General features: G+C 43.4%; 1 protein-coding gene across 1 annotated transcript; it reads right to left on the reverse strand.

The window, feature by feature from the left end:
• Positions 1 to 590: 590 nt before the first annotated feature.
• On the reverse strand, positions 591 to 13,138 carry nucks1a (nuclear casein kinase and cyclin-dependent kinase substrate 1a). The gene is made up of 8 exons (XM_079509206.1): positions 12,849 to 13,138; positions 10,942 to 10,991; positions 9,364 to 9,457; positions 8,448 to 8,500; positions 8,173 to 8,328; positions 7,651 to 7,806; positions 4,408 to 4,563; positions 591 to 2,584 (listed from the first exon to the last, which is right to left on the reverse strand). The coding sequence occupies exons 1-8, from the start codon at positions 12,863 to 12,865 to the stop codon at positions 2,277 to 2,279; spliced, it is 990 nt and encodes a 329-aa protein (XP_079365332.1). The 5' UTR covers positions 12,866 to 13,138; the 3' UTR covers positions 591 to 2,276.
• Between the last annotated feature and the right edge of the window lie 797 nt (positions 13,139 to 13,935).

Raw genomic sequence — 13,935 nt, forward strand, 5'->3', positions numbered from 1 at the left:
CGACAGTATACATCAGGCGTCAAGTCCAATTCGTGACAAAGAACCAAAAACGAGAGGTCTTTCTCTTCACTCAAGCCTCTCTTCTCCAGTGATTACCACAGGTGATACAGCCCCCTGCTCCCTTACACATTTGAAATGCAACCCAATGAAAATTAAGGCATTAATAAATAGACAAATGAACACTTCTGAGATTGAGCTGCCTGCCGAGTTACAATGTTGGGTCATTTCTCAAAACTCATAGTATATCATTCTGAATTTCAAAATGTGGCTGTGAAATAGCAGACCTCTACAGGATCTGTCTGTTCTAACGTCTATGGAGTTCTGGGAACTAAAAAAAAAAAAGCTGGGAGAAAATGACAAATGTGGATACCAACAGCACCCAGTGCCGAGGAGGGGACCAAAATCCAGATGGAGAACTGCTCTAGCAGTCTCCAGATGGGAAGGGTTGTCTGATAACTATGTTTGCTCTGTCTTGGGCGCCACAAAAAAGGGTGAATGAATTAAGAAAATAAAGAATGGAGTACATGAGAGGGTTGGCTAGTCTGGTTTCCCCTGTCAAACCAGCAGCAAGCAGAACACATAAGATAGGGTCGACTTTTCTCTTAAAATCAAGATACATTTTATTTCTTTTCTTAAAAAACAAACATTACAAAAAAAATCTGAATAGAGAATTAGAACAATGAACAGGAGGGGAAAAAGAACATTCATTTTTGGACTCTATAAAAAAATCCATCTCTTCTTGATTTTCATAAACAAAACAAAATAAAAAAATAAAACAGCATTAGGGATGCCTGGCACAAAGGGTTGAAAGGTTAAGAAGATGCTTTGGCCATGCAGGGAACGATGCGTTTTGGGGCGCTTCACATAGCATTGTGCGAATTTATTTTAAAAGCCCAACATACGATATAACCTAAGTCACAGAAGCAGCTGATGGGAGCACTTTCAGGCAGAGAAAATGCCAGAGACTAAGCGCGCGCACACACACACACACACACACCCACGCATACACATTTAAACAAGTACACAAACACACCCCCGATATCGGTCGTTGCACCTGTCTGGCACGTAACAAACACTCAGCAGTGTAACACCCCCCCCCCCCCCGCCCGCCCCCTCCCAGAGCTTCTACAGGCTTATCAGGAACACTCTATATTACACACTTTTAAACCGATACAAATGCACAAGCAGCAGTCTGAATCACTGTCCAAAAAAAAAGAAAAGAAAAAAAAGAAAGACCTTTCTCTAAGTACACCACAGAACCATTAGAGAGCTATACGAAAGAGAATAAATTCTGATAGATGCAGGGGATAGAATAAAAAAAAAGAAACGAAACAAGGACGGTCGTAATATAACCGTTGAAATTTTAAACAATGACCCTATAACATCCTGCTAAAACATGCTCCTTGCTAGTTTAAAAGCATAAAAGTACCTAAGCGAGGGCAGAGAGACGGCGCAAAATAGATGTCATAGCCTCACTCATGAATCCCAGTTCAGCGGCAGCTGAACCAATGGGGTAATGTTGCTCAGTAAATACAGCGCTGTAGTGATTGGTGAGAAGAACTGGAATGCTCTGAGCGAGTCCAACAGCTCAGTAATCACAGATCTAACATGAGCAAAAAGGCAGGAATCACATGTTCTGCCTGCTGGCTTTCCCCTAGCCATGTCATATCAGATCAGTGATTATCCCAGGAAACATGCACATACACACACACACACACACACACACACACACACACACACATATTATAAACCTGTGTAAGAGTGACCTCCTCACGCACCAGGCGACAGTTCAGGACGGATGCTCACAAAACACCAAGTTCGTAGAAAAAAGCCAAAGCTAATCCAAAAATAACCGTTTTCCAGAAATGTACACTTAAAAAAAAGAAAAAAAGAAAAAAGATTAAACGGTTATAAGACCACAGCTGAATCGCGAACGAGAGGGGTGGGTAAAGCCAAACGGTGTAGCGGGGGCTGGCAATAAAGTATAAAAGGGAAGATATAAGTCTTTACATAATAGTATGCGTTAATGTTCCTATGTGCAACACAACTGTCTTGCGTTAGGTTTGGGGTAGCCAATAAAACAAAAAACAAAAACGCATAGAATATGTAGTCCAAACCATTGGGCCAGGCCACCACAAAAAAAGAAGAAAAAAAAAAGGAGGAACAAAATTAAAATTAAAATACCAAAACTCTAAACGCAGAGCAACAAAATAAACCAAAAAACTTGAGAAGACTGGGTTAAGAGAATGGAGGGGGCTTCGGTGCGCTGCCTTCGTCTAGTCTTCTCCAGAGGGTGCTTCCTCTTCTGAACCATCCTCCTCCTCCTCCTCCTCTTCTTCCTCCTCCTCTTTCTCATCCTTTTTTTCTGCTGCTGCTGGCGCCTCCTTCTTTTTCTTGGGGGCGGGAGAGGGTGCCTTCTTCTCTGCCGTCTTCTCCTCCTCCTCCTCCTCCTCTTCCTCCTCCAGGGGACTCTCAGGCTCCTCTTCTTCCTCCTCCTCCTCCTCCTCCTCTTTGGGTGAGCTCTTCTCTACGGCCTTGGTGCTGGGGCGCCCCTTGCCCTTGCCTTTCATGGGGCTGGGGGTGACTGGAGGAGAAGAGGGCAGGCACACACACACACACATACAGAGTTAAAGAGGACACAGCACATACGAGCCTTGCATAGTTTCCTCTACCGCCGGTGTGTGAACGTGTGAGAATTTGGCAAAGGTTGACCCAATGACAATTTTCAGTTTGTCATGTTTAGTAAAAAAAAACAAAGTTGTTAAGTGTTCCTTCAGTGCCTCAAGAGTGACCAGTGGAATGTCCGTCGCTCTAGAGCAGGACCACCGTGGAGGTATTGCATGTGACCATGCATTTAGTAATGTAGGATTTGTTGATTTCTTTTTTTAAATGTCTTTCCAATAGTATATGCTCTATAATGTATATATCATTGATAATATGATATATAGAATAAAATACATTATAGAGCATATACATGTTTATAAATATATATGACTTACACTATTACATTATTTAATTATGTACTTAATTTCTCTGTTGTGAATTATTTTATTTAGTTTATACCATGTTGGTATATGTACTGACGTCAAGCAATGACGCTGAAATAAGTTATAAAGGGGTAGGGTTATATACGTTTTTTACTTCTCCCTACTCCTTTCCGAACATATAAAAGTTAAAAAAAGAAAAATAATTATACTTGCAGCCTGTGAGGCTTGTTTTTTTTGTCGTTTTTTTGGGGGAATATTATTTTATTTGTTTCTATATTGAACTTATTTTAATTATTTGACTTTTGTCTAATTTTTTTAACATGTTCGGAATAAAGTTTATTAATTAATTCATTCATAGTTGAGAAACCGTGAACTGAATGACCTGGTTAGGACTTAGGATGACCATTTATGTAGTAATTTACTGACAAGTTGGAGGTCAAGTAATTCAACAGAAAAAGGGAGTTAGAATCTAAAGCACCGGATTATCTGGTTGAGTCATGATTATTAGGAAATTATTAGTAGTCAATGGTTGAGAAACAGTGGGATGTATACACATGGGATGCATAGCAAATGTTACAAAAGCTCTAATATTAGCCCATAGCCCCACCCAACACAACAGTGGTCCCCAGGTTGATTCTAAGTCAGGGTGGTGGTCCCTCATTCACAATCAGTTGAAACCCCCTGCTCTAGAAGCACAGAAGACTGTTTAAATATCATAATCGTACATTATAAATAGATCAGTTCAAAGTAAACTAACTACTCACTCACACATTTTTGTATTGGTAATCATTTCAAATTCATCATAGCGAAAATACCCCTTATATGAAGGGAGCCTCCTCACAAGCCCTTGGGGGTTGGTCCCCGGATCTGAATTTGTCAACCACCATCATAGACAATCCTTTTTAATTTCATTCCTTCAGATTTATGAATAATACTTGAAAGCTGGTGACCTTTCATCCTCTTTAGTACAGTGGTTCCCAAAGTGGGGTCCAGGAACCCCCAGGGATCCTTGAGGGAGTTCCAGGGGGTCCCCAGCTAGATGATAGATAGGAACCAAATGGACCCTTATGGGTCTGTAACTCAGAGTGTACACATGGAACCAACGGGTCCAGTTGGTTCTATTTGTACACTCTATATACAATATAAATTGGGGTCCCAGAGATATAAATGCCATTCAATGGGGGTCCGTAGCCTAATGCATGTCAAACTGGGGGTCCTTGAAATTAAAATGATTGAAAATCACTGCTATGGGGGTCCTTGGCATATATATTCAAATGGGGGGGTCCACAGGCTAATGAGTGTCATTTTGGGGGTCCTTGACATGAAAACGTTTGGGAACCCCTGCTCTTCAGTACATATAATCTGATGGCATGAAGTAATAGTTTTCTCTTTTTGTGCCTCCATACTGGTGGTTTCTTACCAGTAGCCTTTAGTCGGGGTTTTGGGGACTTCTTCTCCTTCTTCTCCGGCCGCCCCCGTCTGCTGATCACCTTCTTAGTCCTCTTCTTGGAGCGACCGTAGTCACTGTCGTCGTCATCCTCCACCGTGAAATCCTCGTCACTGCCCGTCTCATCAGCTGCACACAATATAGAATGACAAGCTGTCAAAGGTGTGTCTTCTGTTGGTCAGTTTATATCTACACAAGCAGTTAGGTCAGAGTTGTGTCATGATCTCTCAGATTTAGTCGTTATTCCAATTAATTCCTCCCCATACACATTTGTGTTGTCACTGCTGTTGTATCCTGCACTCACCTGCCAGTGAGGAGCCCCCACCGGGAGGACGTAGGTCATATGGCCTTTGTCCTACTCCTCCCACCCAACACTCCCTGCTGACAGGTGCCACCACAGCCCGCAGATGTACATGTAATGACCAATATCACCATCCCCGACCGGCTTCCCTCCCACACCCGACAAAGCTGGAAGCAGTGGATTCTAACCCACAACCTCTGTGGTGGTGGTGGTGGGCAGGGACTTTACCACTGTGCCACCCGACCGCATCAGAGTAGTTAATGTTCTGATGTAATTGTATGTTGGACCAGCAACGGGGCTCGCTGAAATAATGTAATTATTTGCTACGTTAGTTTGTTTATCACACACACACACCACTGTAGCAGGTCTCATGATACCAAACAAACGATAAACGAAACTAGTACATAACGTTACCGAACATATTTAGCAATGTTTCATAACATTAGTCACATTTTAAGTAGTTTGTACTTAGTTCAAATTAAGGCCGTTTCAGACGGGGAGCGAGTGACACGGGTGTTCTCGCTTGGATCAGCGGGGATCTCACTGCGGTCTCATGTGCAGACACGTAGCGTGGAATGAAAGCTGACCACAATCCAGCCCTTTCTGCCCGCAGGGGCATACATGAAACAAGAATTTCACACGGGAACGCGCCCGTTGGCCTCTCAGTTCCTCAACTTCTCCCAATAATCGCCCACCTCTCACTGAAAATGAATTACTTCGGCGTGTCATTCACTCCCTGTCTGAAACGGCCTTTACTCTCTCACATCCCATTTACCTCTGCAGTCAGTGCACCACAGTAAATGCTTTTCACGGTCTGTGTTTTACACAGACTCTGTTTCAGTTCACGCAGCTGCGTTCAATTTGAGGAGATTTTGGGTCAGAGAAGGGTAGGCACTCTTCCATAGTACTCAGCTTAAGTCCTGTGAATTGGGTTTACTTACACTGAGGAGGGTTAATACCAAATGTAGCATCTTTTTGGTTTAATTGTGTTGTTTTCACTGCCGGCATTTCGTACCTGCATACCGAGACCAAGAATTTCGTAGTTTGTATGCTAAATGTGTGCAGGTTCGCAGGTAAGCTTACGTTGTGCTGTCAGCGTCACAAGCGTGAAGCAAATTTAGGCAAACCAGTGAAGCCGATGCCTAAACAGAGATTTGGTGAGCCCTCCACAGATACACATGGTTTTTCGGTTCTTGGAAACTGCGTTTTGTGGGGATCAAATTCCCGCTTGGCACAGCAGTCATCTGGGACCAAGTTTGGTAGAATGGTGCCAGCGTTATGCTCGGGACAGACAGAGCTTTTGTGAATTAATAGTCAGACAGACTGACAACACTGGCCTATTTGGGGGCCATTCAAGTCTTGAACGAACACACACCCCACCCAGTGTGTGATACAAAGTTTTGCCAACCAGTGAATCCGGTACCCAACCCACCACAACACACACAGGGATTCGGATTCCGCAGACAGATATTCCTTGTTTTTTGGTTCTCGGACACTGTACTATTTGTTCCATTGTATGCACAATATTTTTCTAAGCTGGCAGAGGAATTGTCAAGTAACCACCTTTACTTTAAATAAAGCCAATTAATGCCATCAAATTGATTTTCCAAACCCCTAACGAGTCACTATAAGTCATTATAGATTAAAATGTTGGGGGCGTGTTCTCTCCTCCACATCAGTGCCCATACCCTAGGTGGGGTTGGAGAAAGGGCCTTAGTGTGTGCAGTTTGCATGTTCTCCCCGTGTCCCATAGGGTACCAAGTACCCTCACAAAAAACATGCAGTAATCCTGGTCTCTAATGGAGGGGAAAGGAACTGGTTGGTGTTCCTTCCACGCACTACATCCGACCAGGGAAACTCTCCCCTGTTGGGTGTAAAGCAGATGAGGGAGATTTTACTGTGAAAACCCCCGCCTTCCATTTCCCCACAAAACCGGGAGGTGAAATCTTCCATTGCTACATCGCCAGCATAAGTCTTTAGAAGCGTTAATATTGATGCATGATGAAGTCAGAAATTAGGACCGAACATCAGCGTTATGATCAATTTGCGCACAGGCAGCGTAGATTCCGAGAAAATAGGTTTGGAGGTTTGTCGGGCCGAAAATCAGGAAGGGAATGGATGCGCACGCAGCAAAACGCGTGATTTCTTTCTACGTCCGAGGCTAGACAGAGACCCGCCCTTGGTGACGCCCCACGCGGCCCGCCTGCCTCTGATTGGCCGCGAACCCTCTTATTGGCTAGCTATGCTGCTGCTGTCAGAAGTAGAGTAGAGGAAGTAGGGAGAAGCTTAGCGATAATATTAAAACGTTAGCGATTTAGCGATAATAATATTAAAATGCCAACATTTATCTGTCGCCGTCCCCGATAAAAGGTAAGCCTTGTAACTGTTTGAAGTAAGTAGGCTTAGTAATTGTCTCGTGAACACTTCTTTTTGTTGTAGTTTGCACAGAACGAAAAGCAGCGGAAGCAGAATAATAAATAATATTAAAAACGCCAACATTTATCTGTCGCCGCATGACATAATCATAATCATGACATGATTCATGACGGTGAACTATGGCTTACGTTTACGTCCTGTGTGCATGTGTAGGCAAAAATGTGTGTTTATGTAAGTGTGCTCATGATATGATTTTCTGTAGTGTGTGTGTTGCTGCGCAGGGCGTCACCAAGGGCAGGTCTCTGTCTAGCCTCGGACGTAGAAAGAAATCACGCCAGCAAAACAGGTCCAGGAGGGGCTGAGCAAGGCGTTGCCTAGCCAACGGCCGCTGTCAAGAAATTGATTTTAGCGACCCCTTTTTATATAGATAAAAAATACCTCAAGACATCCCCACACGTCTCAGGCACCTCGCGGACTTATGTGTGTGGACGTCCTAGGCATCATAAGTGTTAACTGTGCATGTGTGATCTGGTTCTTACGGTCCATGAAGCCCTCCTCCTCTTTGTCCTCACGCTCCTCGTCCTCGCTGCCTCCATCCCCCAGCAGGATCTCTCTCTGTTTGGACACGGCCTTAGTGGCAGCCTGGCGCACCGTGCGCTGTTTAGGCTTCACCTCCCGCTCATCATCGCTGTCATCTGAATGCAAAAATAAGAGTAGGGAGATTAGATGCAAGTAAGCTAACCCAAAGTGGAAACAAGAACCACTATCTTGAATTCGCCATTGTTGTCCAATTGTTTTGTTCTCTGAAGTGCTCTTATAGCTCCAGAAATGTCTGTACACAATCCTGATCATTGAAGTATGCCACGTGATAGAGAAAAGCTACTGAGTTTATTCAATCTGAAAAATACAAAGCACCAGACACCTGGTCCAAATTCTCTCTCAACAAATGCAATAGTGTGTGTGTGGTTCATATCAGACTCAGATAATCATGTTCTGAAATGATGCAGCCATGACACATTAAATAAGCAGATACACTTGGCAAGGATTTGGGCTGCGTGTACCTCCACCCCGTTTTCTTTTCGGCGTCCTCTTGCTGGCTGGCTTCTCCACCTTGGGTTTCTTTCCCCTTTTCTTTTTTGCCTCATAATCGCTGCCTCCATCCTCTTCCTCCTCCTCACCAAAATCATTGTCTTCCTCCTCACTACCACCAACGTCATCTGCAGTGATTTGGGATACGTTAGTACATCTCCGTAATAGACTTCACTTTAACATACCAGGCACATTCGTTTTCTCTATCATTTATATCCCTTACTCAATTTGCTACAGATCGGCCTACCTGCTGAATCATTTTTGGGTTTGGTGACCTTTTCCTTTTCCTCAGAGTCCTCGCTGAAAAAAAAAGGTGAAAGAAAATCAAAATCAATAAACAGAGCAATGGGAACCAGACAGGGGGTAGTCCAGCAGAGAGTATCCTTAAAGACACTGATACAACATATATTCGTGAAAATACACAATGGAGACCAGTTGTATTGGGCTGTTAACATAGAAGTGATATGTTGGAGGGAGCTGACATCCCAAGGCACTCTCCCCAAACGACTGCAATTGGAAAACAAACCTGTGGCCCCACTGTCTTACATGCCTTGCTTTGCTCCAAGCTTCCGTTAGCGGAACCCGTGTCCAAATAGACCTCAAATCTATAATTATTAAAGTACCCCATAGCAAGGAATCATAGTTTCAAACCCTCAATTATAGATGGAGCATTGGACTAGAAAGGGGATTTGTTTGCCAGCCAAGTATATGGACTTTGTTTAGGGCGCCCCTTTTGTAGGCACCCCTCACTTCACATACATGTGATTTGTTATTACATAAGAGGATGAATGCTACTGACATTAATGACCCATAATACTGACCCCATGTTATTTGTTTTTGCATTATCTTTTTTTTGTGCATCTTTTATTTTTCAATTACTTTTATTTATACATATTCTACTGTGTATACTTAATATCTTTAACTTGCTTAGATGCTTGTTTTAGATCTGTCGGAGCAGGACCCAGCACTTTGGGGGGTGGGAGGGTAACATGCACCCCTGTATGCTATTGTTTAATTGGTTGATTTGGAAAATACTCCCACCAAATACTCATTAAAAAAAGGTTATATAATCAAGGGCATAAATGTCTAAGCAGCCAACCGAAGGCTGTGGTAAAGACAAGAGACAACTCAAACAAATAATGGTGCCAGACAGAGGAGCTCACCTGTCCTCCTGCGAATTCTTTGAGCGCTTGTGCTTTGGCTCACGAGGGGCCACCGTGCGCACCTTCTTGCGCTTTTCTCCTCCAAATGCCTCATCTGAAAGGAAACAAGTTAAGATTGTCTTCCAATTTGCTTGGCCACATGATAATACAGGCAGGGGATGTAATGATTGCACTCACCGACATATTGACCACCAGTCAAAATAACATTTGCAATCATATGAGCTATATGTCACTATTCTTCAGATTTGTACTCATTGACTAGTCAATTAAAGTCATATTCTTTAACCTTGTAATGCTTGCCTAAAATAAAGGATCTACAATTGTACGTGTCGCATCACAACTGAAGAGGTGAGTAACAAATGATACGTAGCTTGCGGAGTTAGTTCAGTCAGATATACTCGAGGGGTTTCATGCTGTGCTCAAGGGCGCATCCATATACTCGAGGGGTTAATATGCTGCATTGCTATGTGGGTGTATTCAGTGTGTGCAAGACCCACATGTCATTCGCTGATGTGGCAATCAGCTGACCATATTTAAGCTCACCTAGACTACATGCTTCTTCCTGCCTTCCTTCTGCTTATGGTTCCTGGTTGTTATGTGATGTTTGCTCCCACCGCCACCCCAGCCAAGGCAGCACCACCGGTGGGCTCTGTTATTTCTGTCCCCCATGGGGGTGTTGTTATTGTACATCTATCTCCCTGCTCTTAATGTTTAATTGTGCCGAGCAGGGAAAAATGTAGTAGAGCCGAACGCCAAGATAAAATATTATATGCACACTTTTATTCTCATTCTATAATAAATATTGGCTAAATCTATTCGTGAGTTATCTGACTGAACTAACAAATTATTTAAGATTACTCGTCACTAATATATATATATATATATATATATATATATATATATATATATATATATATATACACACACACACACACACACACACACTCGGTCGTGCACCAAAGATTGCAGAACTACAAGCTCAACACGTCACATTTGTGACTCGCTATTTTTGGCATTTCCTGTCATATGATAAGAGTATAAATAGGGCTTTAGCTTGTAGATCTGTTATTTATGGCAAGCTAATAAATTAGGCTCAATACTATTTCATTTGCAAAGGTATGGGCCTGTCAGTGCTGTAGTGTAGAGAATGATCTGTGAATAGCCTACAATGGAGCACAATACATCTACATATGGCTGAGTTTTCCTAAAGTTAGTTAGATTACAAATAAAATTGCAATATTTTGCCTTGCTTACAATATATTGAGTTGCGACCCCTGAATGATACATAGCGTATGACCAGATTCTTGCATTTTTTTTGCAAGGTATAAATTATGAGGTCAAGCATACAAATTAACATCATACAATTGGACATTTTAGTTTAGTAGTTTTTACAAAATTATTTGATATAATAATCTTAACCTATACCTGAAAAGTATTCAATTGATTTGGTTTGTGGTCGTGCCATCTTAGGTCATTCTCTAATACTGGTATAAACTCTCAGATATTGATAACCTTTTCAACCAAGTATATGGCCGAGATATAATACTTAACACAAGTACACAACACCCACACCCTTACCTTCACCATCTGACTCGTTGAATTGTGAGTAATTCACCACTTTCCGGTTCCTGTGGGTGAATGCCAGATTGAACCATGTTAGAGTAATGCTGGTACTACATACGAGAACCTATGACATTTTCATTGTACATAATTTAATACACAGCTAGCCAACAACATGACTAGACAATGATCGATATGGCTAGGGTTGTACCATGTGGGCAGAAGTTCCCCACCATGGTACTGAACTACCATCTACAGTTTCCAATGGATAATTTGGCAAAGTGTGCGAGAGCAGCTTCAGGTGACAGCAGCTGACTACACAGCTCAGGTGCTCACTGTAACCTACACCTAGAAAGCCAAAGCCACAAAGTTGAGACAGACACAGAACATTCAGGAAGGAAAGGATACATACAAATCGTAATGGGGGAGGTAGGCGGGATAAAGGAAACGAGAAAAAAGCCTATACCATCTCTAGTTCTCTACTAGCCCTTTGCACCATCATCAATGGCATTCCAGACCAGAGGCACCAGGAAGATTGTCTGTGATAGTAATTATCAGTGAGTTCTGCCATAGCAAAAGCGAACTAGCTTGTTGTGCGGGGAGGGGCAAATGGGCTATAAACCATTACAAGTGCTTAGATTACAGGAGCAGGGAAGAACACTGATACACACACCACAGTGCGGGCCCAGGGAGTCTCTTGGCAACAGCAGTCACATTGGCAAGGTGGCCTACATTCCTATACACTTCATAATATGACCCAATCTATTTATTTGAAACGTCTAGAAATACAAGCTTTAACGGTCGTGTTCTAGGCAGCCGAGGGCTGAATGCAATACCAAGAAAATGAGCCCCGTTTCGATACCTGGAGTAGCAGAGGGGAGGGGCGACGGCGACACAACAGAGCCACTGTCGCTTTGTCACGTCGAGCGAGCTGACTCGCATTGTAGCTTCCAAAAAAAATACACATTTTCAATGCGTACACGGAGATTTAGGATTTCGTGACACAAATTTGAGTAATATTTTATAATAAAAAGGGGGCGGTCTGCGTTATATTATAGAGCAGTGAGAGTCTTGAGAGAATGGAGGGGGGTGTGGTGACTTTTGGTCGCTCTCCGCCTCCCTCTGACATCATCACTCAACAGCGTTCATTTACTTGGGTCATATACATTTTCAAAAAAAAAAAAAGTGGAGCCCGCGCTCTCCCTTTTACTGTGATTTCACTGAAAAACAATGGGGTCTGCAAAACACACTGCGTTGTTTCTACGTACGAACACAACGTTTTTCTGTGAAATGGAGGCGCACCAGTGTGCGCGGCACGAGCCGCGCGCCGAACATCGCCGGCCTACAAGCTCACAGTGCGTCGAGAAGCGACGCGCCGTGGGCTTGTAGATCGGCCATTTTCGGATAACGAGATCAAATCCAGAGGCCGATGACCACCTCCAGTCCTGTTTTTTATTAGCAGCGTCTCTCTCTCAGAGAAGAGCCTCCTGTGGATGAATGGGGGAGCAGCCATATTCTCATTGACTCGAGAGAGAGAAAAAAACAGCAGGCCTGCTAACATGGGGAGCTGTACATTGAAACCAGTTCTGATCAGAACGCCACGGCCATATCGCACCTAACAATCCGCAGCACGAAGCCCAGTAGACGGGCACACACGAGACGAGCCCGCGCAATGAATACACATCTACACACAAGACATGATAGCGAACATTCCTCGTTGCTGCTGGGAACCATGTTAAGAGTGTGAGCGTGCACGGGGGGCTAGGGGAAAAAACACATTTCTTGCATACATTTTTCATGAAATAAACAATTCCGTGGGCATAAGCGGAACATGCTAAGAGACGTGTGTGCTACTGTGCGTGTAGTGTGCGGTGCGTGCACGGCGTGTAGCCAGAGAGCGGAGGACATGTTCGGCAAAACCTTACCTCACTGGTCTTGACATTTTGCAGGAATACTGTAGAGGTTAAGGATGTAAGAAAGGAAAAAATAAGCCCACAGAAACGAAACCTAAAATATCCCCACTCTGCAACTCCAAGGCGCGCGACCAGGCGCACAACTCCACGCCACGAGCAATTGCGTGAAACTAAAATTATAGGGGCTATTTGTCTCCCAAACGCGATTTTACTTAGATTTTTACCTTCAGCTACTCAAAATGGTGAATAAAACAAACTGAAACTGCAGCCAGTGTGCAACCGAACACCATGGCCTTGTGGGTGGGTCCTTTGTGACGAGGGCCCACCCATACGCGTCTCTGAGAGGACAGCCTCGAACGTTGCGCGCTTCAATTGGCTGATTTGAAAGAGGAGTCTGCTTCAGAGTAGAGGGTTCGAGTGCTCGTCAAAGCGGGGGTCGGCCTATTTACCCTCCCCCCTGAGCACGGGCGGTTGAGTCTGCACAGAAAACAAAAAAAGGCCTTCAGTTTAGAGATGCAAACATTCTATTTGGCTTCTGAAATGCATATTATTGTTGTTGCATGCAGAACTGCATACAGACAGAAACACACTGTGTATGAGCAGTTGCCTAGGCTGTTAAGTCTAAGTTGTGTGTGACATGAATAACAGTAACACTGAGGTGCTGTCTCACCTGGCAGAGCAAAGCTGCAGCATGAGGTGATGGCAGCAAGCAAAGTCTAATGTATGCCATACCTCCATACAGTAGCTACAAATAAAATAATACACAGCTCACAACATCTTCTGGATAAGAGACCCATATCTGTATTGTTGAGAACTTGTTTATAGGTATTTTTTGCTGCACTTAGCTTACAAACAACTGTGTCAAAGGTCAAGATTTGAAGTTTTATGGAAGGGTTGATAAATTGGCTGATAAATCTGTTTTTTGAAGCATAAAACAGTCAAAGTCCATATTGTCTATTTCTAAAATATAGAAGACTAAAGTACCGTTAACCTACTTTCTTCTATAAAGTGCTTAATTGTTGCGACTGTAGTTCGCACAGTACTATGAAAATCTGCAAAACCCGTCCGTCGCCGTCAGTCACGCCTCCATATGGCCACC

The sequence above is a fragment of the Electrona antarctica genome (assembly GCF_951216825.1).
Source record: "Electrona antarctica genome assembly, chromosome: 9".
Lineage (NCBI taxonomy): Eukaryota > Metazoa > Chordata > Actinopteri > Myctophiformes > Myctophidae > Electrona > Electrona antarctica.